Source organism: Emydura macquarii, unplaced genomic scaffold (assembly GCF_026122565.2).
Source record: "Emydura macquarii macquarii isolate MOO-44397 ecotype Brisbane River unplaced genomic scaffold, CSIRO-AGI_Emac_v2 contig_2994, whole genome shotgun sequence".
NCBI classification, from domain to species: domain Eukaryota; kingdom Metazoa; phylum Chordata; order Testudines; family Chelidae; genus Emydura; species Emydura macquarii.
The window spans coordinates 3155641-3180432 of NW_027133131.1; the positions used below are offsets into that span (position 1 = coordinate 3155641).

The following is a 24792-nucleotide window of genomic DNA, read 5'->3' on the forward strand; positions in this document are numbered from 1 at the left end:
GAGCCTCAGGGCTGCTCCGGAGGGGGGATGGGGAAGGGTGCCCAGAGATCCCCCCATAGGCCGCCCCCCCGGGGGAAGGGGACAGGGGAATGAAGTACCAACTCTTCCATGCCTGACTCCCACCCCTCTGTCAATGAGCTCAGGGCTGACTACGAGGGAAGGTCACAGTCCAGCCCAGAGGCCCCGGTGATCCAGAGACTGACTGGTAGATGGACAGAATCACAGCAGGATGGGTGGACAGACAGACAGATTGACAAACCCCACCCAGCTCTGCAGGGGCTGGGCTGTGGCGGCTGGACCGAGACAGGGGCTGGCATCTGCCCCCCCCTCCCCCCCCCGCTGCCCAGGTGGCGAGATACGGGGAGAGCAGCTCGGAGGAGCTGGCAGGCGGAGGGGGGGCACTGTGTGTAAGGGGGGGATCCTCCCCACTCCATCTGTCACCCACAGGTTCGCCCCCTCCCCCAGCTCTCCTCCCCTCCCCCACTCCCAAGGCCTCGGGATAGGTGGGCCCAGGCCTGCCCTTCCCAGCGGGATAAGGCAATTACCCCCAGGGCTGGGAGCGGGTCATTGTATGCCAATGGCCCATTGTGCTGCCTTATCTCCTGGCTGGGGGCTGGGATCAGAGGGGCCAGGCCACCCCCCTTTGCACTTTTCATCCCTAGGCTGGGTTTAGTTGATGCGCTCAGGGGCAGTGGCTGAGCCGGGTCCCTCCCCCCTCCCCAGCCCTCCTGCATGTGCCAGGACCTCGCCCCATCCCTCCACCCCAAGGAGATGGTATCCCTGCCCTCCCCGCCCCCCAGACGCGCTAGGTCTACAGACAGCTGGCGCCCACTGGAGGCCTGCGTGCAACACGCTGACACAGTGCTAGTGTAGACAGCACCAGACCTAGTCAAAGCCCTCAGCTGTCCGGCTACCCCAGCCCTTCCAGCCCCTTTGCCCCTGTGGCTGGTGGGGCTGGGACTGGGCAGCGGACATGGTGGTGGCGGAGCCGTGGCCCTCAGTTTGGATCGTTCTCTGCTAGGAACCGTGTGAGGCCATGGAGATGGGAACTGGGATGTGTGTGCGGCAGGGGTGTGGGGAGAGGCTTCCAGAGGGTGTTTTCTCTCTCCCTGGGGGAGTGAAAATGCCCCCCCAAAGGAGGCCATGCTGGGCAACCCTAGGCTGGTGTGGGGTGCGGTGCATGAGTGCATGTGTGTATGCAGTGTGTGTGTGCGTTTGTGCAGTGTATGCATGCAGTGTGTGTGTGTTGTGCAGTGCATGTGTGGCAGCTGCTGGTGTGCAGGGGTGTGGGTGTGTAGCAATGGGAGGTGCATGTGAGCGTGCTATGAATGTGTCTCTGTGGACATGGTGGCACCGCAGCATGTGTGTGTTTGTGCAGTGTGTGTGCGTGCGTGCAGTGTGTGTTTGTGCAGTGAGTGCATGCAATGTGTGTGTGTGTTTGTGCAGGGTGTGCGTGTAGTATGTGTGTGTTTGTGTAATGTGTGTCGGCAGCAGCTGGTGTGTGCGTGTCAGTGGCAGGTGATTGTGGGTAGATTGTGTGTGTCAAAGGTGGCAGGTGTGTAGTGTGTAGTGGGGTGTTCAACACAGGCAGGGACAGGGCATCATTTCCGAGACATGTATCCCCCAACCCTGAGTGTGTGAGGATGGCAGGTGTTTTTGTTTGTGTATGTGTGTTTGTGTGTATGTGTGTGAGTAGTGGCAGGGATGTGTGAGAGGGAGTGTGTGAGGTGACAGCTCTGTGTGTATATCTGCAAATTCACATGATGGCAGCAGGGTGTGTGTGTGTGCAATCGCAGCTGGGTGTGTGCATTTGTGCTTGCGTGTCTGTGTGTGCAAATGCACGATGGCGTCGGGTGTTTGTGTGCAATTGCAGTGGGGGTGCATTAGTGGCAGGGATGTGTGAGAGAGAGTGTGTGTGGTGACAGCTCTGTGTGTGTGTCTGTGCAAATGCACACGATGGCAGCAGGGTGTGTGTGTGTGTGTGTGCGCGCAATTGCAGCAGAATGTGTGTGTAATTGCAGCTGCATGTGTGCAGTTGTGCTTGCGTGTCTGTCTGTGCAAATGCACACGATGGCAGCAGGGGGTGTGTGTGTGTGTGCGCGCAATTGCAGCAGAATGTGTGTGCAATTGCAGCTGCGTGTGTGCAGTTGTGCTTGTGTGTCTGTGTGTGCAAATGCACACGATGGCAGCAGAGGGTGTGTGTGCAATTGCAGGGGGTGCATTCGTGCTTGTGTGAGTGTCTGCACGTGCAGTGGCGGCCGGGGAGGGGGGTGTTGTGGCGCGCGGGCCGGGCTCTTTCAGGGGGTCCCTTGTAACCCAGATGTTAATTACTCGGCGCATCGTTTCCTGTGTCCCGCGCGGCCCCAGCTGCGCCCTTTGAAGTGCAAACAACCGGTGCATCGCTTTGAACTGCTCAAACAAAGCGCCAACCTGCTCCCCCCGCCCCGCCCCGCTTTCCCCGGCTCCCCCACCCCCAGCCCAGCCCCGCACCCTGAAGAGGGCTGGGCGGCTGGGGGAAGGGGGCGCCCCAGCGCTGCTATCTCGTGGGAAGAGCTGGAGACAGAAAGAGAACCCAGGAGTCCTGCCTGCCTGCGTCCCTCCCCCCCTGCTCTAACCATTAGGCTCCTGCCCCTCCCGGAGCTGGGAAGAGATCTGACAGTGGGACTTGCCTGCTAGGCCGTTTCGAAAGAACCCAGGAGTCCTGGCTCCCTGCCCCTGCTTCACCTCGCTGCCTGCACGGGAAAGAAGAGGTTCAGGACAGCACCCAGAGGGCGGGTGACTCATGCAGCCTGTGGGGGGGTTTGCCCATCAGTGACTGGACGGGAGATGGTCCATTAGGGCACCCTGCCGCTCTCACCCATGGGATTGGTCTGGGAGGGGAGCAGAAGAAGGGGTGGGGGGGGGGTGTCTCTGTTCAATTCTTGGGAGACACAACTGCAAATTGCCCCCCCCCAGCTACGGGCCCCCTCCCCCTCATTGCCAGCCATCGCAGGGACACGGGGGGGGGGGGTGGTCCCTGGGATTCGCCAGCCCCGCTCCTGTGCCCGTGGTAATAACGCGTGTCCCTCACTTCGGGATCCTGGAGAGTTTCACAGACACCAGTGAAATCTAACCCGACCCAGCCCCCAGGGTGCGTCACATGGGAGATGGGGAAACTGAGGCACGGAGGTGTGGGCGGGTCTCTGCCACTGCTCTGGGGTGGGGGAGGTAGAAAGCATCTTCCTCCCGTTTTCCTCCCCCCACCTCTTAAGGTTCGTTCCCCCCTCACCCCATGTCCTGATGCCGCCTCCTCCGGGCAGTCCTGGGCTGGGACACACCCTGCCCAGCTGGGGGACGAGGACTCGGGGTCGTTGTGGCAGGTATGTCAGCAGGGGGCAGATGTGCAGGGCTCCCTTCTCAGGGCTGACCCTGACTGGTGCTTACTTAGTGGGGCCCAGTGGCTTTTGGAGGAGCTGAGGAGGAGCCGACAGTGGGGCTGGCAGTTGGGGGTCAATGGTGCCAGCTCCTCGGGCCTTGAAGGGGAGATGCAGCTGGGCCAGGCCGGCCGGGTGATAGCTAGTGATGGCTGGTGTGCAGAAGCCAGCACGACAGACAAACAGACGCTTTACTGGGCCTGTTGGGGCTGGGATCCCGGCCTGGCCACAAACCTCGCCCAGCCAGGGCACCCAGATCACCCCCCAAAGCCCTCCCCGCGTGTCCGGCTGGCCCTCGGTGCTCCCCGAGTGTTCACCTGTGCGTTGTTCTCCAAAAGGCCGGCTGCCGCTTGCTCGGTATCTCTGGCCGTCTGTCTGTCTGTGCCAGTCTGCTTTGATTCCGGAATGACCCTGATCCTGGGGGGTGGCAGGGGTGATCAGCTCAGCCCCTCCAGCCCAGATCCCCACAATCTGGGGCTTCTTAAGCCAGGAGGGGTTGGATTTTTTCACTGGAACGCCTTGGCTCTCCCTGCGTTGTGCTGCAGCTTGGGATGCAGGGACATCAGTGGAGCTGTGTGTGTGTGTGTGGAGCCTGTGTGTGTGTGTGTGTGTGTGTGGAGCCCAGGACTGGGCTAGCCGGGGGGCTATGGGTTGCGACTGACGGGTATCGGCAGAGCTCGAGGGGGCTAGCAGGGGGCTACGGGTCAGGATGCCGGGGGATTGGCACAGTTGCATGTGGGCGGCTGGAATGGCAGGACAGGGGGGGACTCGGGTAGGACTGAGGGGCCCTAAGGTTGCAGGGAGAGCCCCGTGCCCCGGTCTATCCTGGGCTCCCAGCCCGTCACGTTGCCAGGCCGCGAGCCCCCGCCCCCAGCAGCAGAGCACGCGGCCGCTCCCGGGCGCGAAAGTTTCTCGGCAAAGTGAATCTTCTCGAAGTCGCATCCCAGCTGCCCCTGAAATCCAGGGATTGCAGCGTTCTCGGGCGCAGCAGAACAACAAGCAGCACCAGCTCGGCCGGCCCCGGGGGAAGGACCGTGCCCCCCGCCAACCTGTGTTTCATCTCGTCTCCTGCCACCCGGCTGACGGATATCGAAGGAAGCAGCCGCGCGGTTCCGATCCGGCCGTCCAAAGGCCCGGGGGCCCGGCATGACTTGTCCAATTTGCTGGCGCCGCGTAGGCCCGGCTTTGAAGAGGCCTGTTTAGCATAACGCAGCAGCCGCCATCTGAGAAGCAGCTGCTGGCAATCCCATGCCATTCAATTAGGGGGGAAACGAGGCGGGCGCCCCCCTCTCCTTGCATTAGGCTGACGGGGAGGAAGGGGCGCGGCGCTTCGCTCTGCAGCCCCGCCGCTGAGTTCCATTTTTGAGCCGCGAGAACTTAACTTCTAGCGTGGGCCTCGGGGCCAGGCCGGGGCAGGGAGCCGGGCCCGCTTCGCCCTTCCCAGGGTGGAAGGGGGATAGGATTTCCCCCACTGGCCTCTCCTTGGCGTTTGGGGCGCCCCAGCTCGTCCCTAGACATGTAGCACACGGGGATGGCCAGGCCCCCGGCTTTGACTCACGGCCAGGAGTTGCCCCGTTTCTTTCTTTCTCTGCCGTCCCCTGGGACGCGGGTTATTAGCAGGTTCCTCCGAGGGAAGCCAGCGGGGGCGGGCGCAGGAGGGGGCGCTGTATTGCCAGTCCCAGAAAAGTCCTTAAAGGGGCGTGGGGGCATGAATAATACATCTGGGGTTTGCTCGGCGAACCAGCATGGGGCGGCCGCCGGGCCATGAATTATGCTGTCTGGTTCGCTCGCGCGCTGCAGCTCGTTAGCAGAGCCGGCAAGGTGCCCGGACGGCAGCTCCCGGTGCCAGCGGCGTCTCGGCCTCGGCTGCCCGCCGGGGTGGGCACGGAGTCTCCCCACGCCACACCCAGGCTCCCCAGCGGGAAGGGTGTGGGCTTCGGCCGGGTTAAACCATGGGCCTTGCCTAGCTTGGAGGGATGGGAGGTCCCCGTGCCAAGCTCTCCGCCAGCGCCCACAGCGACGGGCGCCGTCTCCTGGCTCCTGGGGCCAGGTTCCCTCTGAACGGGCCCCGCTGCCCGGGTTGGGAGATGGGGCCGAGGTTTGGGGTGTGTCTGGCCTGTCCCGTGTTCCCGCGTGCGGCCTGTGGAAGGACCCGTGGCCTGTGTGGGTGTGTGGCCTGTGTTAGGTGAACACGCTGCGTCGGTGTGTGTGTCTCGTGTGGCGTGCCCCGTGCCGCCTGCAGGCGTGTGCGTTGTGCAGCTGCACAGTGCGCCAAGGAGTGTTGTGTGGCTGTGTCGCATGTCAGTGTGTGCTGCGTTGTGTGGTGTGTGTTGTATGGCCGTGCAGCCGTTAGTGTGTGTTGTGTAGCTGTTCAGTTGTGTAGTATGTCAGTGTGTGCTGGATTGTGTAGCTATGCAGTGTGCTGGTGTGCAGTGTTAGGGTGTGTCATATTACCGTGCACATTTGGCGTGTGTGGTGTAGCCGTGCTGTGCATCAGTGTGTGCTGCGTTGTATAACTGCAGTGTGTCGGTGTGTGTTGTGTAGTGTGTCAGTGTGTGCTGTGTTAGTCCATGTCGTATAACCATGCCCATTTGGTGTGTGTTGCTTGTGCAGTGTGTTGTTGTGTGCTGTGTTGTGTAGCTGCGTGGTGTGTCAGAGTGAGCTGTGGTGTGTGGTGTGTTGTGTAGCTGTGTGGTGCGCTGTGTTGTGCAGTGTGTGCTGTGTGTTGGTGTGTTGTGTAGCTGTGCAGTGTGAGCTGTTGTGTAGCTGTGCGGCTGTTGATGTGTGCTGTGTTTTGTCACTGTGCAGTGCGCGGTGTTGTGCAGTGTGTTGTGTGTGCTGTGTTGTGTAGCTGTGCAGTGTGCGCTGTGTTGGGCCGTGCATCCGTGTGTGTCACCTGCGTGTCCCCGCACCCGGCACCCGGCACGCTGCGGCTCCTGGCCCTGCGCCCGCGCTGAAGGAAATCAAAGCTGGAAACGTCGCCCGCGTCTTCCCAGATCAAAGGCCCCAATTTACCTCCTGCTCCACTTGATCTTCAAACCCCCCGAATCAAAGCGCCGCCGAGCCCCCTCTGGGGAGGGCGTCCTGCTGCCTTCAGACCAGGTGAGCGCCACGCGGGGGGCTCGCGGCTCCTGTCCCTCTCCCGCCGGGGTCGCTGGCTGCCCTGAGTGGCTGGAGGGGGCGGGGAGCTGGTGCTGGGGACAGGAGCCCGCCCGGGAGTCTGGGGTCCCAGGTGAGCTGTTCACCCCTGCTCCGGAGGGCTCCCTCTAGTGGCAGACAGAGTGCCGCCTTTGTGCCATGTCCAGTCCCGCCATTGCAGTCTCTGCCTCTCCACCCCATGGCCTTCCCTTCCCACCCCCGCTGGGGTGGCTCTGCTGGGGTGGGGGGCTGGGCCTGATGCACTCTCCCCCTCCTGCCACATGCAGAGTCCTCTGCTGGGGTGGCGTTGGCTGGGGCAGTTCACCCCCTCAGAGCTATTGGCTCAGGCTCTCGGCAAACTCAGGCAGCATCGCTGCATCGGTCACACTCAGGGCAGCTCCCTGCCCCGCCCAGGCCGGATGCGATGCCCAGCCTGACTGCTCTGGGGCAGGCTCTGCACCTCCTCCCTCCTGCCCTGATCCCCGGGGGAATGGGGGGAGAGTCAGATCCTTCTCCCTCGCTGGGATCTACAGCAGCCGGTGGGAGCCGTGAACCCCTCCGATGGGGCAGCGCGGAGCCCAGCAGGGGAGAGGGGGCTCCATCCCCTGGATGGGTGCTGCCACCCCAGGGCAGCTGCGTGCAGGACGCCTGGCTGGGTGAAGAGGGGAATCTGGGGATGCCAGGCTGGACCCGTCCCAGATGGGATCTCCAGCGCACACGCATGTAGGATGGAGTATTCCTAGTGGTTAGAGCTGGGGGAAGGGACCAGGAGCCAGGACTCCTGGGTTCTAGCCCCAGCCCTGAGAAGGAAATGGGGTCTACTGGTTAGAGCAGGGGGTGCTGGGAGCCAGGACTCCTGGGTTCTATCCCTGGTTCTGTCACAACCTTGTTCCAGCCTCTGCCCCTGTTTCCTGCATGGCCTCTTCCTTGGAGGCGGGGGGGCCCACTCGGAGTGTCTTGTCCCTTTAAATCTCAGTCCCACAGCGCTCCCCACAGGTCCCTGGGTGCTAACGCGAGCAATGGGCCCCGCTCCAGCCCCATGGGGCCCCAGGGGCCTGCTCCAGCCTTCCTCTCCCAAAGGCGCTTGGCTCACGGAGCTGCGCCCCACCACCCCTGCAGGACACCCCACGGAGGGAGGGGGGTCAGCATGGCACAGGGGTGTGTGTGTGGGGGGCCGTCTTTGGGCAGTGACCTGCCCCCAGGTGGGACGCTGCCAGTCCCTGTCGCTGGGGGGCTGGGAGAGCCCCTGGGACTGGGCCATAGCGGGGACACCCCCTGCCTGGCACCTATGGGGCTGGATGGGCGGCGCCAGCTCTGCCTTTGCTCCATCCCCCCCCCGGTGAAATCTCCGAGCTCTGGTTCCCTCAGGAATTGGCCTGGCCCCCCACCCCGGGCCCCACTTTTCTGGGGACAGACACTCCACCCAGAGCCTGGGTTGAGAGGGGCCACACCACAGACCCCTTCGGGGCCCCTGCTGGGGGACTCGTCCCCTGTGTGTTGGCCTGGTTCCTGGCTCGTCTAGAGACACCACCGCAGAGTGGCGGCCTGGCCCCTGGGGGGCGAGGAGGATGCGGTGTGTGTCTGCTTCCCCTCCCCTTGTCTGTCCCCGGCTGTGGCGTCCGCCCGCTGAGGAACCCAGCGAAGGCCTGAGGATACGCTGAGGCTCCAGGGCAGGGAGCGTGGCGGGGGGGAGTCTGGCTCTGGGGCTGAGCTCCTATCGGGTGTGTGAGGCGAACACGGCCCTCCCTTCCTGCCCCACAGGGAGCAGGGTCAGGAGGGGCCATGGCACAGGAAGGTTGGCCCCCGGGGAGATAACCGAAGGGGTCGGGGTGGAGGAAAGGGACCCGTCACCCGGCCTGCTGGGAAAGCCAGCCCCAGAGCAGCCGCGACCTCTGCCCAGTGCCGGGGGCAAGGGGCTGGCATCTCCGCCTGCCAGCGGTGGGTTCCCAGAGATGGGTGCCCCCGCCACTGTTGGCACCGGTGCTCACAGCCTTGGGAGAGGGGCCGAGGAGCCAATGGGCTGCAGAGATCGTCTCCCCTGGGGGTCCCTGCCCCCTGCACCGGCTGGGACCTCTGGGATCAATTAATTTACCCCCGACCCCCTCCGGAAAGTGCCGCCGAGCCAGGCCGTGGAGCTGGGCAAATGGCCAAGAGCTGGGGCGCTGCTGCCCTGGAGTTTGGTGCCGATACCTGGTGCCCTCCCCGTTCCCTCCCCCGCCATGCCGCCCTCCCGTGGACTCGAGGAGACGTTTCTTCCTTGGGAATGGGCCATTTCCACCCGGGCTTCCCACTTTCCTTATCAGCCTGGCCTGGCCAGAGCCGTCTCTGGAGGGAGTGGGGGGCGGGTGGGGGGCTAGAGCAGGAGGGGAGGAGGAGGCTGGGAGCCAGGACTCCTGGGTTCTATCACTGACTCACTGTGTGTTCTTGAGCTACTCCCGCCCCTGCTCTGTGCCTCGGTTTCCCCATTTGTAAAAAGTAGCCGCCCCCGCCTCCTCTCCCATGGGGCGTGCCGGGATTCTCTTCAGCTCTTCGACGCCCCCTGAGCCCCCGGGGCTGGGCTGGGCCGACGGCCAGCAGCTGGTGAGATCCCTTGAGCACTGTGGGTCCCGCTCTTGTGCCAGCGTCTCCCAGATTCAGAGCCGGCAGCGGGCGGAGCCAAAAGCCTGCTCGTCACCGGGCCCCCCGACAAGCTCCCTCCCGTGTGCCCATCACCGTAGTGTCTGGCCCTCAGCCCCTTTGGGGAGCAGTCTCTGCGTGGGGAGAGGGGGCCCCAGCTTCCCTCCCCGCAGCAGCTGCCAGCCTTATCCGCCACCCTCCTCTGCCCACCCGGGGCACCAGCGCCTCAGCGAGCGCCGGGCCGGGCGTGCCCCTGTCAACTCCTGCTCCCTGCCCAGGGGAGAGGGGCCCTTGCTCTCTCTCCAGCCCGGATTTGTGCAGCTGCGGCTCTCCGGCTTTGGCAGGGACCCGCTCGCCCCTCTCCCCTGCTCTCCGGGCCGTGGCGAAGAGCTCTGGTGACGCACGAGCCGCACCACGGCCCAGCGGCTCCCTGGAGGGGCAGCTCCCGCCACGGAAAGAGCAGGTCCCCAGCACCGGGGCCTGGCCCCGCTGCCCTCTCCCAGGGAGCGCAAGGCCCAGAGGCCCTCCGGCTCACCCTTTGTGCTGTGAAATGTGCAGCCCTGGGAGGGGGGGTTTTGAACCCGCAACCTTTGGATCCAACAACCCAAGCCCCTGCCTCGGAGCTAGAGAAGGGGCTTCCTTTGCCCCCCCCGAGCCCAGTGCATGGAATAGCCACTAGAGGGGGACAGTGAGCAGCCGAGGCAGCTGGCTATGCTAAATGGCCTGGTGTCTATTGCTCCAGCGGCATGGCTCTAAATATCCGCCCACGGGCCGTGCTGCTGCTTTAGTCCGTTGTAGGGAAGGGACTTGAAAAAGCCCAGCACCGGGGGGCAAGGTGGGTCATGCCCCAGGCTAATTCTGTGCTGGCTTTGGGCACCACAGAGAGAAGCTAGTGCTTATCCTGAGCGGTGGCTCAGGGGTGCCGGGCCAGCGGTTGGCCCTTGCAGACGGCATGAGTCTGTCAGTTCTCGGCTGCAGGCGGTGGTGTTTTCCAAGCCTTCCTGGGGTGGACACAGGGCCTGAAAAGGCCGTGCTCAGAGCTGCTCAAGGGCCCCAAACAACCAGACCTGCCCAGGAGGGACAGAGATGGCGGGTGGCCTGCGAACCCAGCATGGGGAACAGGGTGGGGCTGGCAGCTGGGCAAGAAGGGGTTCGGGGCAGGAGAAAGGGGGCTCAGAGTAAGCCGGAGTGGGGAGGCTGAAGGGGGTGCAGAGTGGAGGGGCTGGGAGTTGGGAGCTTAGTCCTGGCGGGTACAGAAGGCACATAGCAGCCCCAGGAGAGCTGTTACTGCAGAGATACACCCCTCTGCCCTGTAAGATGGGGAAACTGAGGCATGGAGTGAGGACTCACTCCATGCCATGATGTCAGTCAATGGCAGAGAGGAGGGGAGAACCCAGGAGTCCTGGCTCCCAGCCCCCCCCTAACCACTAGACCCCACTCTCCTGTCGAGCCTGGAATGGAGTCTGGGCTCCCCGAGGGGCTGGGCTAACTTCCCCAGCTGTATGGGCCATGCGCCCACCTAGGTGTGGGTCTCTCCCCGTGCCCTGGGGTGCCCGCTAACACTCCCGCCCCTTGCCGGGCAGCCTGACCACGTCTCCCCGGGGGCTCGCGTGTTCCCTGCTCTGATCTGGGCTGGTTTCCTGCCGCCAGACAATAGCGTTCGGGGGGGGGGGGGCCGAAGATGACTCTCCGAGGCCCCAGCCCATCACCCTGTTACCCTCGGGCCGGCCACGCTGCCAAGTGGCAGGCGGCCAGGCTGCTCCTCGGAGGCGCATTGAAATACAGGAACCCATCCTTGAGTTGTCCTCCCCGCGAACAATGGGGGGCTCCGGGGGAGATGGCTGCGGCCTCCCCGAGGTGGGATTAACGCTGACAGGACGTGCTGAGCGAGCGGGCCGGGCAGCCAGCCGGCGCGATAAGACGCCAGGGGAACAATGGAAGGAATTGGAAGGCCGAGAGCTCCAGCGTGCACCGCCCAGACTTTGAAGAATGGACTGGGGAAGCCGCAGCTGGGAGCTCACGACCGGCCCAGGCAGGTTCGGGGCCTCTGGGGCGACGGGCCTGGGGAAGCGTGGGACGGCCCGTGGCTGTAGGGCAGGGCCCAGCGGGCGACGCTGGCAGCCAGGGGGGCAGCCAGGGGGGCAGCCGTGGAGCCGGGCCGACGGGCCCGTGGTGCCAGGGCAGGGGGTATTGGCACGGCTCTGGCCACAACCGGGCCCCGGCGCTGGGCAGTGCCTGCTGATAGCAACGGGGGGGCGGTGCCAGGCTGGTCCAGGTCCAGGGTCGCCATCACTCTTGGGCAGCGAACTGGTGACCCCCCCCCCGTGCTATTTGCTGGGGGGGGGGTATTGTCCCTCCCCACAGGGGCTTCCTCGCCAGCCCGCTCCGTGCCCGGAGCTCGGCGGGGCAGCTAGGGGCCGCTCCGTGGGGTGAAGCGCTGTATCTGGGTGGGTTTGCTGGAAGAGGGGGAGGCCGCAGGAGCCGGGCCCCCGATACCCAGGCGGGTGGGCGTTGGAGATGGGAGAGGCTCCCACAGAGCAATGGCTGGGGGTCCACAACAGGGGCAGGGGGGGCTAGGGGCCAGCGCCCGCCTCGTTCCCAGCTGCTAAAGGGCAGTGCAGGACGGTATGGGACAGGGAGGGCAGGCAGGGGCTGAGCCGTGGGCAATAAGTCCATGGGAGTTAGGCACTGAAACACCTGTGGGGAGCTGGGCGCAAGCTCTGGGGGCAGAGCGAGGCTGTGTTGTGAGTCCGGCATCTGAAAGGTTAAATGACTTCCCTCTACCTCCCCCTCCATTTCCTGTGCTCCTACTGGTTAGACGTGCCTGGGAAAAGGACACAGGCGGAGGCATCATTGCAATTAATGTTATAGCCAGCACCTGTGCGCCACTGAGGCTGTGGCAGCCAGCCTGGACTCAGAGCAGCCAGACAGTCGGGAGCTGGGGGGTGGAGGGTGCTGGAGACAGGGGCTCTCGGGCTCCGTGTCTGCCTGCCATGGCATCCTCTTCCGGTCTGAGGGCGTGTGGATGTGGAAAGCCAAGCCACTCTCCAGTATGTGCTGGGGGGTGCTGCATGGGCCCCCCTGCAGCTTCCTTTCCAGAATGGCGGGGGGGGGGGAGCGAGGAGGATGGGTGGGAATAGACATAGACAAAAGGGTCTGGATGGGTGGATAGTGGTGCATAGGGGGATGGACAGACAGACAGGCCGGCAGACAGACTGATTGACTGGTCGGTCCCAGTGGCTGAACAGCAGAGCGGCAGTACTGGGGCAGCAGGCCCAGTGTCCTGTCTCTGACTGGCTGGTGCTGCCCTGGGGATCCAGAACAGGGTGATTCTCGCGTGAACCCCTCCCTGCCCCTGTTTGTCTGGCAGTTGGCGGTTTAGGGAGCCCCGGAGCTGGGGGGCTGCGTCCCTGCCCATCCTGGCTAATAGCCATCGCTGGCCTTACGCGCCACGTGTGCTCGGCTCAGCCCCGGGCGAACAATAGTTCCTGTGTTTAGCTTAGCCGAGCCAGGCGTGAGTCCGGCTCCATGGGGCAGGGCCTGGGCCTGGGCTGGGCCGAGGAGGGCACGGGGCTGCCCCGAGAGCTATTTCCTCCCCGTAGGGCTTTGGTGCCGGCTTTGGCCCGTGGGGCGAGTGCGATGGGAAGATCCTGTTTATAAGGCAGGCTTCACTCCGGCCGTCCCAGGGTGGGTTATGTGAAGGTCAGGCCGTGGTGGGGGCCATGGAGGGACGGGGAGATGCCAGGGACGGGGGCGCTGCCTGGCTGCAGGGCCTGGGGGATTCAGGCACTCTGAGATCCTGGGAAGCTCCTGTAGCTAGAAGCCTTGACAGGCTGGGAGATGAGGCTTGCCTCCCACTGTGCCGTGCCAGGGCTCACCTGGCAGGGACCCCCCCCCATCAGTGGGCCAAGGGCAGCCTGGCCTCCATGGCCCATTCAGCCCGAGCCTCCCTGCTGACGCTACCCACCAGCGGCTCCTCGGTGCTGGATCCATCTCTGTGATTTGGGGGCTCAGCTCGTGCCCCCTTTCTGCCTTCCTAAGAGGAACTGCCCTCCATCTCCAAAGGGACGTGGGGTGCGGGATGGAAAGAACCCGATTCTGCCAGGAGCTGGGCCTCCGGGTCAGGGGGAGCTGGGCAGGGGGGCACTGGGCATTGTGTGGGTGCAGACCCCAGGGGCACGGCATTCCTTGTGTCCCAGGCTCAGCCCCCTTTCCACCCAGCCCCCTGCCTTTAAATGGCTCTAGGGATGATGGTGGTGGTGGTGGGGCAGCTGGGGGTAGATCTGAGCCGGGGAGGGGGCTGTGGGTCAGAGGGGGGCAGGGCAGAGCCTGGGGAGGAAGGGGGCCAGAGGGGCAGAGATGGGGGGGAGGCTGTGGGATGGGGGGTAGATCTGAGTCTGGGGGGCTGTGGGTCAGAGGGGGTCGAGTCGGAGCCCGGGGCGGGCAGTGGGTCGGAGGGGTCGGGTCGCAGCCGGGGGGGGCCGGTCGGAGCCCGGGGGGGGGGGGGGGCAGTGGGTCGGAGGGGGCGGGGCTGCCCGGCTGCCGGGGCGGGGTTTGGCGGGGTCCCCGGCCGGGCGGGCGATAAAAGGGGCCGCGAGCCCCGCCCGGCCGGGCCGCCAGCATGAGCCGCCCCTTCACCGAGCAGCGCTTCCAGCAGCTCTACGGGGCGCCCGAGCCCCGGGGCCGGCCGGCCGGGGCGCTCCGCCGGCGCCTGGCTCGGGGCTGCCGCTGCTCCGGGGCCGCCGCCCTGCGGCTCCTGCGGGACCGGCTGCCCATCGCCGCCTGGCTGCCCGGCTACCGGCTGCGGAGCTGGCTCCTGGGGGACGCGCTGGCGGGTCTCACCGTAGGGATCGTGCACATCCCGCAGGGTGAGCGCGGCCCCGGCCCCCGCCACGGGACCTCCCCGGGACCCCGCTCTGCCCCCCGCTGTCCCTGGGGCCCCCTTCGCCCTGACCCACAGCCCCCCGGGACTCCGATCTACCCCCCAGCTGTCCCACGGCCCTGCGCCCTCCGATGGACCCTGCCCCTCATCTCCCCGCGGGCTCCGATAGCTGCCCGGTCTCTGGCTGCGCGGCCGCCGGTGGAGACTCGGAGTAGAGGCTGGAGACCAGCGCAGCTGCGAGCCAGTCGCACGGGACACAGCGAGCCGGGACTCCTGGGATCCATCCCGGCCGGGGCAGTGGGGTCTAGTGCGGAGAGCAGAGGGGGCTGGGAATCAGGACTCCTGGGTTCCATCCCCAGTTCTGCCTCTGACTTGTTATCCTTCCACCCCTCTGTGCCTCAGTTTCCCCTTGTGTGCGCCGTCAAGGAGGGCACGGTTGAGCCAGGCTGGGCCCCGTGGTGCTGACGGGGTCAGGTCAGGCCTGGGCTAACTGCCCCATTGGGTAATTGCCCCCTTTCAGACAGGAGCCCAGTGTGTTGCTCTGGGGACCCCTCCCCCACCATCTCCGTCTGTATCTCCCCCTCTGGGTGAGGGCGCCGCCGAGCTCTCAGCATGACGATGCCACCTTAGGAGATCAGGGGGGCGGTGGTGGTCTTGGCCGGCCCCCTCCCTCACTCCTTACCCCGCTTGGGTTCCCGCAGGCATGGCCTTTGCCCTGCTGGCTGCCGTGGCCCCTGTCTACGGGCTGTACACCTCTTTCTTCCCCGTCATCCTGTACGGCCTCTTTGGCACCGGGCGCCACGTCTCCACTGGTGAGTGGGCCACTGGTGCCCAGGGCTCGCGGGGTTAAACGGTGAGGGGAGGGCGGGGGGGGGGTGGAACCTAATAACCAGCCAGGGGACGGTGCCTTCCCACAGCTAGGACCCTGTGCCGGCCGGCTGTGCCCTCCCCCAGAGCCTGGGGCACCGGGGGCGTGTGGGGTGGTATGCAGGAGGCAGAAATCCATGGGGAGATGGGGCTAGCGGCAGTGGGGGGGGGGGGAGGAACCTGTGCATGGCGAGGGCAATTGGGGGAGGGCGGCGGCAGGAGGGCAGGTGGGCCGTGCTCAGGGGCCGTCTCTCCCCCCCCAGGCACCTTTGCCGTGGTGAGCCTGATGACGGGCTCCGTGGTGGAGCAGCTGGTGCCCTGGTCCCTGGAGCCCAACGCCACCGGCCCGGAGCTGGCGCGGCTGGAAGAGCAGCGCATCGGCGTGGCTGCCGCCATGGCCTTCCTGGTGGGCCTGCTCTTGGTGAGTGCGTGCCTGCCGGGCTGGGAGGGGGAGGGTGCTGCCAGAGCCTGGGGCGGGCACCCTCCTGGGAGATAGGGCAGCGGGCACGGAGGATGGAAGAGGAGTGGGGCAGGGATCCATCGTGGTGGGGGGGGGGGGGGAAGAGGAGGGACTCCGGGGGAGGAAGGGAGGGAGCCTCCCTGGGCACTGTGCCCGGCAGCGGGCAGCGCTGATGTCTGTCTGTCTCCCCCCCCCCCCCAGCTGGTGATGTTCGTGGTGCAGCTGGGCTTCCTGTCCACCTACCTGTCCGAGCCCATCATCAAAGCCTTCACCAACGGGGCCGCTCTGCACGTCCTGGTCTCCCAGCTGCAAAACCTGCTGGGGCTCCCCTTGGCCCGCGGCACCGGCTGCTTCACCATTTTTAAGGTGCGGCTGGCCCGGGCGGGGCGGGGTGGGCAAGGGGAGAGAAAGTGGGTGGGGAGGGGAGAGGGAATGGGGTGCAGGAGGGAGAGGGGCCGGCAGCAGGATCCTCTGCCCCCTCCCGCTGTGTGCGTGACACGCCCTGCGCTGCCCCCAGACGCTGGCGTCGGTGGTGGAGGCCCTGCCCTTGACCAACGTGGCCGAGCTGCTCATCTCAGCCTCGTGCCTGGCCGTGCTGGTGCCCGTCAAGGAGATTAACACCCGCTTCCGCAGCAAGCTGAGCGTCCCCATCCCGGGGGAGATCCTCGTGGTAAGTACGGCTGCCCCCCCCCCCCCCCCCACCGCCGCCCGGATCAGCTCTGCCCCTGCGCCAGCTGTGGCTCCTACGGCCCCTTGGCCTGGCCCGGGGCTGCCCCGGTTTTCCTGACTCTGCACCCGATCCTCTGTATATCAAAGGGCCGTGCCGGGGGGGGGGGGGGTGTGTGTCCTGTGCCGACTGGGTGAGCAACGGGCCGTGGGCACGGGTGGGTTGGTGCCACCTGGGGGGTGTAACCGGCCGCGCTCTGCTCTTCCACAGGTGCTGGGGGCCACCGGGATTTGCTTCGCCTCCTCCCTGGACGCGCGCTACGGCGTGCAGATCGTTGGCCGCCTGCCCGCGGGGTGAGGAGCCGCCAGCGTCCCCTGCCCGCCCCCTCCGGGGCATCACAGGGGGCAACCTGAATGAACCTCTCCCGAGCAGCACAAGGCTGTCTCTCTGCCTGGCCTGGGGGGGGGGGGGGAGGAGGAGAGAAGACATGTCCCCCCGCACCCCCTCCTCCGCCTGGTGACAGCCTGTGTCTCTGGTGCAGGTTCCCGCAGCCCCGGCTCCCGGCCCTGCACTCACTGCCCCAGGTGCTGGGGGACACGGTGGCCATCGCCTTCGTGGCCTACGCCGTCTCCGTGTCGCTGGCCATCATCTACGCCGAGAAGCACCGTTACGCCATCGACCCCAACCAGGTGCGTGGCCCCGACTCGGGGGCTGCGGGCAGCACCCACCCACCCGGCCCCTCTTCCACCTGGGAGGCTCCGGTGTCGCTCCTCCACCCTGGGGCCTCTTGGCTCCTTCCCAGCCTCTGTCCCCTCACTGTCCCCCCGTTTCCCCCCCCCAGGAGCTGCTGGCCCATGGCATTTCCAACCTGCTCTCCTCCCTCCTCACCTGCTTCCCAAGTTCGGCCACCTTGGCGACCACCAACATCCTGGAGAGTGCGGGGGGGCACACGCAGGTACGGGGGGGGGGGGGCAGTGTGGCCGGAGCACTGAGGGTGGGGGCCGTGGGGTGTACGCGGAGGGTGAGCGTCTCAGATATGCTCCCTCGCTAGCGGGGAGTTGGGGGGGGTCCCCCCATCCGTGGGCTCATTTGGTGAGTTTGCCAGGTCTCAGCTCAGCGGCCTGCGAGGCTGGGCGTTATGGGAGTCTCTCCTCCACGGACGGTGGGTGGAGGAGGCTGGAACAGGAGCGTGAAGGTGTGTGTGGGGGGGGGGGGGGGTCATCTCTGGTCTCCAGGGCTCCCTCCACGCTGTCCGGGTGACCCGGGCCCCACACGGGAGGCAGGGGGTTGGTCGTGGGGGCGGGGGCAGAGCCGGCCCGCTAACCGGCTTCCTCTCCTGCAGCTGGCCGGCTTCTTCTCCAGCGCCGTGGTGCTCGTGGTGCTCGTGTGGCTGGGCCCCCTCTTCTACTACCTGCCCAAGGTGAGGCTGGCGGCACGGGCGGGCCCACCCCAGCGCCCCTGGAGGGGGGGTGCCAGGCCCAGTGCCCCCTCCCCGTTGGGCAGAATCCTCTCTCGTGTCCAAACCCCTTGGTGGTCTGGTGGGGTTTGGTTTTGCCCGAGGTCTGGGGAGGGGCCGGGGAGGGGGGGGCGACTGCTGGGGCAGGAATTCAGACGTGCTCCGCTTCCTCCTAACGAATGGCTGTGAATAGCTGGCACCCTCCCACCCCTGCCATCCTGGGACGGGCTCTACCCCAGCAGGCATAGTGCAGGGGAGTCCAGGGTGCCACTTACGCCCATTCTCACCCCCCCCCACAGGCTGTCCTGGCCTGTATCAACGTCACCAGCCTGCGGCAGATGGTCCTGCAGTTCTGGGATCTGCCCGAGCTCTGGAGAATCAGCAGGATTGACTTTGTAAGCAGCTGCGCCCTCCCTCCCCGCTGGCCGCCTGGGGCAGGCTCCGGGTTCTTTTGCCGGAGGCATCCGTGCCATTTCTCCCCGGGGCAGGGGGTGGGCATCGCCCCTGCGCTGTTCCGGGCCTGATCCCTGGCCAGAGCGGAGCAGAGAGCTGGGCCCCAGGAAATGCCGACCCCCCCAGAGGTAGATCTCTGGGCTACGCTTTTGGAGCACCAGCCTATCGCTATGGTGCAATCAGGGCCAGGCTTTGTGCCCTAACCACTAGACCATACTGCCTCTGGAGGCTCTTAGGACGACGGGGCCACTTGGCCCCTGCTGCCGCCCCATTTGGCTCCATGGCCTGGGCCCTGCATGCGTTACCAGCGACTGTCTGAGCCCTGGGGGGACCGGCCAGCCGGATTCCCCCCTTTCCCATCTCCCCTCTGACCCCGCGTTCTTGTTCCAGGCTGTCTGGGTGGTTACCTGGCTGGCTGTGGTGGTGCTGAATGTGGACGTGGGGCTGGCCGTGGGGGTCGTGTTCTCCATGATGACTGTCATCTGCCGCACGCAGAGGTACCGGGGTGCAGCCCCCCCCAGCCCTGGGCCCGGGCTCGCTTGCTGGGAACTTGCAGAGCCAGGCAGCTGCCACTGGGCTTCCTCCTACTAGCACCAGGCTCTGGCAGGGGGGCAGCTTTATCCAACCCCTGCCCCCTGCTCCAGGCACAAGCCCCCCGTGGGAGCCGGGCGCGGCTGCTGGGGGCCCGGTGGTTGGAGGAGGCCGGGCTGGGAGGCAGGAATCTCTTCCTTCCCAGCCGCGCTCCCTGTCTCCTGCCAACGCCCTCCTGGCAGGGGAGATGGAGCCCGTTCCCTCCAGGCCGCCCCAGTGCCTGCCCGCTTGACGCCCCTTCCTCTCCTGCAGGGCCGAGTGCATGGTGCTGGGCAAAGCGGCCCACACGGAAATCTACCGGCCTGTCCACCGCCACAGCAAGGTACGGGCGCCGCTGGCACAACCGGGAGACCCCGGCCGCCCACCGGGGACGGGCTGGCTGAGAGCGCTGGGCAGCCAGCATGGGAAAAGATGGGGGATGGGGGGAGAGTTATTGCCCTGGTCATGGGCCCCGTTCAGATGGCCCGAGACTGGTCTGGGGTGGGCCCAGATCCGGGACGTCCGGGTCCCGAGAGGCAGGGCTGAGCTCTTGGCCGTGGGCCACGTCCCTCTTCACCACCCCCTGCGGGGCAATTCTGCCATGAGACAGGACGTCCCAAGAGCTCAGCACCCAGAACCTCCCTGCTTGTTTGGGCTGGAGATGGGGGGCCTGTGGCTCTGGGTGGGAGCCGTAGGAGTCTCGCTTTCTGGACAGCCTGCGGTATCAGTGGGGCTGGCTTTGCTCCCAGCCGGGGGGCGGGTGAGCGGGACGGATGGACGCACAGGCAGGGCCCGTCTCCCCCGCCGCTGCAGCCAGTGCTCTGTGCCCCCCTCCCCAGTGCTTTGAGATCCCCGGCGTGACGATCGTGGCCTACCACGCCCCCATCTACTACGGCAACCGAGGCTCCTTCCGTGAGGCGCTGAGCCGGCGGCTGGGCTTGGGAAAGGCTCCGCCGGCGTCGGAAAGCGGGGCCAAGATGAGCATCAGCACCGTGGTAATGGGGCCAGCGGGGGTCTGGGGAGGGAGGACGGAGGGGGGGCAGGGCAGATTGGATCAGACTTGCCCAAATCCCGCCTGTGCCCGTGAGCCTCCGGGGTGAGGGGCAGCTTCCCCAGTCACTGGGATTTCCTCGATTTCCTCTCTGGAGCTGGGATTTTGCTTTGGGCCCAAGGTGGGGGAGGGGGTGTCCTGGCAGGTTGCTGGGGGGAGGTGGGAGGCGAAGGGGGTGTCCTGGCAGGTTGCTGGGGGGAGGAGGGAGGCATCTCCTAGCAGGGCTGGAAATGGCGCCGGGTGACTGTGGTGGTGGCAATAACAGACTTTGTGTTTCCCACAGGAAAACAGCGTGGCCAGCCCCAGCTCTGTGCCCGACGGGGGGGCTGGGTGCCCTGGTTCAGGTACGCTGCCCCCCCCCCCCCCCCCACAGCTCCCACTCCATGGTTTGAGGGGTGTTTGGTATGGGGGGTGGGGAGCCAGGCATCCGTGTCACGGGTCCCAGTGGCACAGGTGGCGCCGGGGCCCTCTCCTGGGCTGGGAGGGGAGGTCGTGTGTGTGGGGGGGGGGAGGAGTGCTTCCTCCGGGGGGGGTGTCTCGGCAGGGTTTCCCCGGCCCCTGCCCCTCTGCAGGCAGGAGCCTTGCTGGCGGCTGCGCTCCGCGGGGCGGGTCCGCCTGGCTGGGTCCTGGGGCCCGGGGCAGAGCGCGGGGTCCAGTGGGCGTCTCGGCAGAGCTCGGTGCCATCACCCCCTTCCCTCCTCCCCGGGCAGGCGCCGCTGGCGGGACCCGGGCCGCCATCCTGGACTGCAGCGGGGTTGTCTTCATCGACTCGGCCGGGGCCCGGCTGCTCATTCAGGTGCTGGCGAAGGGGCGGGGGGTGCGTCCCTGCGGGCGGCTGCCCCCTGGGAGCTGTCTGCCCGGTTGGGCTGGGGGCAGAGGGGGGGGGCTGGGGTGCCTAGAGATGCCAGCCTGTCCTCTCCGTGCCTTGCAGATGTGCTCGGAGTGCCAGAAGGCCGGCATTCGCCTGAGCCTGGCGGCCTGTAACGGTGAGCTGGGGGTGGGCAGCTTCCCTTCCCCCCCCCCCCCCCCCGCCCTGTTCCCCTTTCCTGCCCCGGCAGGAGGCTGGCGCAGTGCCCGGTGTTTCCGGGGCTGGGCTGAGCCGCGTCTCCTTGGCTGCAGGCGACGTGCTGAAGACGCTGACCCGCTGCGGCCTCGGCCAGCACCTCTCCCCCCAGCAGCTGTTTGTGACGGTCCACGACGCCGTCTCCTACGTCCTGCAGGCCACGGTGAGGGCGAGGCGGGCGCTGGGGCTGGCACCGGGATTTCCCCTCGCGGGGGGGGGGGGCGCCAGGTCTAATCTGGCTGTAGGCGAGGGGGCCTGCCCCTTCTAGGGATGCTGGCCCCGATCCAGACCTAGACCGGGCGGCTGCCTGGCTGGCTCAGGGGCCGGGGGACAGGAACATGGGGCCTTTTCCCCTCTAGGGGACGCCAGCTCCCATCCGGCCCCAGAGTTGGGGGAACTGGGCTGACTTGGGGGGCAGGGAGTGGGATATGGGGCTTCTTGGATGGAGGCCAGCAGGGGTGTGGAGTAGGCAGGGGCTGGGGTCAGGTCCTAGGTGGAGCTGGGGGGCAGGGGGAGCCGGTAACATCACAGGCTCGTAACAAGGTGGGGTCTCCCCGCTCTCCCTTTCCCACAGGGCAGCCAGTTTGGGAAGGGGGGCTTGGGGGGGGCTGTCGCTGGGGGCAGAACGTGACTTGTGCCCAGGATTCATGCTCTTGTCTCCACCCAGGAAAAGGGGGCAGAGAAGAACCCAGCGATCTGGGTGTAGGGCCCCTGGCACCGGAGGGCGGGCACCGCCTGGCCCGCAGGGAGCCTGGCACCAGACTGTCTCTTGGGCAGCACCAGCCGGTGGATTTCCAGGAGTTGTGAATTCCTGCTTCGTCCAGGGGAGCCTCCCCGGGACGCGGCGGGGCCCGAGGAGCGGGTCACAGACCACAGAGCCATGGCGGGGACGGCTGCCTGCTCCCAGGACGAGGGGGGGGGCCCCCTCCCAATCTCCAGTAAGGCGAGTGGCTGCCCTGGCCTGGCGCCCAGGCCGGGGGGTAGAGCAGGGCAGAGAGACCCGGCTGGCTGAGGATCAGAGCGGGTGTCATGATGCCAACGCGGACAGCTGCCTCTGGACAACTTAACACAGGTTGCTCGGGGCTCAGTTCCCCCCCCCCCCCCCATCCATCCTCCCCCGGAGACAGACTCACAAACAAGGTTTAAACCACAGAAAGGAACGAAACTCTTTTATTTTCCTCCCGCAATCGTCTGTGCTGGAGGGGGCCCTGACTCCCACGACCAAGGGGCTGGGTTGGCAGAGTCGGAGGGCCAGGCCCCACCAGGGGAGGGTCCTAGGGCCATGCTGGGCTGGTGGCCCTGGCTGCGTCACGCTGGAAAGGGCAGCAGGAAATGTGCTTTGGCAGGGAAGCGCCTCCCCCTGGCTGGGGTGGCCCCCTGCATCCAGCCCTCCCCCACCCCCCAACTTCCTGGGAGGGCTGTGGTGGATCCCAGAGAATGAGGCGCCTCCCCCCCCTTCTCAGCAAGGCTGGCATGCTTCACCAGGCTGGAATCAGGGTGCCATCTGGCTAGCAAGTGCCAAATTCCCCTCCAAACCTCCTCCTAATCCCCCCTACCCCCCACCCTGCTGTAGAGGTGCAATTCAGAGCTGGGCCACTGGAGGGCGACAGCGCAGCCATGGGGTGGGGGGGTGGTATCAGCCAGGTTTTGCAGCCTGGACGGGGGACCCCACTGGTTGCTCCCTCTGATGTCACCCCCTCTCCCCGGCTCGTCAAAGTCCACCTTGGGGAAAAAAAGTACAAAGTTTTTCTCCAACTGTAGGAATGGAGGGGGCGGGGCTCGGGAGGAAAGGGGCGGGGCTCAGGAGGAAAGGGGCGGGGCTCGGGAGGAAAGGGGCGGGGCTCAGGAAGACCTTCGTGGTAAAGAGGATACTGGCCTATGGATTTTTTTTTTTTTTTTTTTTTTTTAAATAAAAAACATCTTTTTCTCCTTCTTAAAATCGCGCCCTCGCTGCTCCCCGTAGGAAAGGGCCCCGGAGCGTCCGATGGCAACGCCAGCGTCCCCTGGGCCGGCGGCCCCTCGCTCGCTCGCTCACATTAAATACACACACGCACCACACAGACGGTTCACGGCCTCCGGCTCGCCCCGAACAGACCCAGGGCTGGCCTGGGTTGATGACAACCCCTGCCCTGCCTTCAGTCTCAGGATCTCCCGAGGGGGGGGGGGCCGTCTCTGAGCTACGCGGGGCTGGGTGCAGATGGGGCTGTGCTTTCCCCCCTCCCCACACACACTCTTGGAGTCTGCGTAGAAAGATTCCTCGGTCTAGAAAACGTCACCCCACTGCCAGGGGGGAGGAGGAAGGGATCTCAGGCACCGACCGGCACCGGGGCTGCCTAGGACCCCCCGATCCCCCATTGCCCTGCACCCTCCAACCCAGCCATGGGAGTCAGCACCTCCCTTTGCACAAGGGCGCCTCCTGCTGGAGGCTTCCCATCCCTGCAGCCTTTGGCACTTGATGTTAGAAATCTCCAGGGTGTGGGGGGCGGGGGGGGCTATAAACACTTGGCACAAAATAAAATGTGGCACCGGTGCTTGTCCCAGGGCAGCTGGGAGGTGAGGGGGGGCCGCACTCTCCCCCTCCTGCAGGGGGGCTGGGGAAATCCGGCTAGGAACGTGGAGGGGGGAGGAGGCGGGTCTGTCCAATACAAAAGAGCAGCTCTAGCGGGAGGGGGCTTGGCTGCTGAGCTCTCATAGGCTGCTGCCAGCCAGCCCCTCCCCGCCCGCCCCCTCCTTGTGGTCCAGTAGGTTTCCCAGCATCCCGGCGCAGGACCAAATCCTGGCTTCCCTGCTGGGGCCGGAGACGCCAGCGAGCCAAGGGCAGCGGGTCCGGGACAAGAAGCCCCCAGCTCCACACGGGGCCTCGCCGGGGTCCGGCCGGCTGGCAGGGCGGGGCTGGTCGCCCGGCGGGGCTAGTTGCCCGTCATGCACTTGAAGCGGTTCTTGAAGTAGAAGAGGCCGTGCTTGAGGCTGACGCTGCCGTCGGCCGAGGCCGGGTAGCGGAACTTGGCGTATTGCTTCTCGCTCGCCGTCTTCTGCCAGGGCAGCTTGATCTTGGAGGCGTGATCCACCACCACGTCGGCGCAGGAGCCCACGTGCAGCACGCCCAGCCCGTCGATGAAGAACTCTGCCGGGGCGAGAGCCGGGGGGGTCAGCGCAGGGCTGGCGGATGAGGAGAGGGGCCCAGGTCCGCTGGCATAGCATCGGACGCCTGGCAACGGGGATCGAACCGGAGACCTTCGGCTCTTGCAGCAGGAGCTGGTTGAGGGGACTGGCCCGGTCGCCCCAGCTGCTCTCTGAAGACGGGGGGGGCTTCCAGTCCCTGCCAGCTGGGATCTGAGCCCTGAATCATCCCCCCGCACCAGTCACCGCCCCCCCCAGATCCCTCCATCTGCTGCAGTGTCAGAGCCCAGGGGGCACCAGTAGCTGCCGCCCTCTCCTTTGGGATTTCGGGAACCTGCCATGAAGAGTCTCGGCCCCAGCTCCTACCAAAGGGGGTGGGTTCTGGCACCGGCCTGCCTGGCTAACCCCCCTCCCCCCAGCCGTGGGGTAACAACTACAGCCTGCCGCCCTATTGCCCCAGCTGCCCAGGGACTCCACGTGCCCTGCGCCGGAGCCCCGGGCTAGCACCCCCCTGCCACAGAGAGGGAAACTGAGGCATGGGGAGGCGACCCATGTCGCTGTGAGTCAGTGGCAGAGCTGGGACTAGAACCCAGAAGTCCTGGCTCTCCCCCGCTCTAACCGCTAGACCCCACTCCCACAGAACTGGGGCTGGACCCCCACGCGTCCTGGCTCCCAGTCACCCCCGCCTGCTCTAACCACGAGCAATGGAGCGCGAGCCGCGCTGCAGTGGGAGGGGGTGAGAGCCCCCCCTCGCCTCCTCCCCCCCCACTCACCAAGGTGGGCCACGCGGCTGAGCCGGGGGTCAAATCCCACTTGCAGCACCTTGTCCGTGCGGGCCAGGAAGAAGTTGACGACGCCGTCGGTGACCACGCAGCCGGGGAAGCCCTCGATGAGGTGGTGGTAGCCCTGGCGCGTCTGCAGGCAGTCGCCCTCCTCGCCCCCCGCCTGCACGCTGATCTTCTGCCGGTAGGTGGTGGTGAAGCCCGTGATCTCCCGCACCGCGCCCCCCACCTGCCAGACACGCCGACGTGAGCAG

At 66.3% G+C, this 24792-nt stretch overlaps 2 protein-coding genes across 8 annotated transcripts in view; one reads left to right on the forward strand and one right to left on the reverse strand.

Annotated features, from left to right (window-relative positions):
• ARHGEF25 (Rho guanine nucleotide exchange factor 25) overlaps positions 1-18065 on the forward strand; it is a 45942-nt gene extending 27877 nt beyond the window's left edge. The window contains exons 20-29 of the mRNA XM_067529573.1: positions 13788-14035; positions 14751-14861; positions 15180-15337; positions 15578-15742; positions 15894-16046; positions 16314-16396; positions 16585-16732; positions 16885-16998; positions 17386-17463; positions 17799-18065. Coding sequence (XP_067385674.1) covers positions 13788-14035; positions 14751-14861; positions 15180-15337; positions 15578-15742; positions 15894-16046; positions 16314-16396; positions 16585-16732; positions 16885-16998; positions 17386-17463; positions 17799-18023 — 1483 coding nt within the window. The 3' untranslated portion in view covers positions 18024-18065. The remainder of the gene's footprint in view (positions 1-13787; positions 14036-14750; positions 14862-15179; positions 15338-15577; positions 15743-15893; positions 16047-16313; positions 16397-16584; positions 16733-16884; positions 16999-17385; positions 17464-17798) is intronic.
• A 3712-nt stretch (positions 18066-21777) lies between these two features.
• Positions 21778-24792, reverse strand: part of B4GALNT1 (beta-1,4-N-acetyl-galactosaminyltransferase 1) — a 29557-nt gene continuing 26542 nt past the window's right edge. For all 7 annotated transcript variants that reach the window (XM_067529800.1, XM_067529801.1, XM_067529799.1 and 4 more), the window contains 2 exons: positions 24530-24767; positions 21778-23760 (listed from right to left, as the gene is read on the reverse strand). In XM_067529800.1, the coding sequence (XP_067385901.1) occupies positions 23546-23760; positions 24530-24767 (453 nt within the window). In that variant the 3' untranslated portion in view covers positions 21778-23545. The remainder of the gene's footprint in view (positions 23761-24529; positions 24768-24792) is intronic.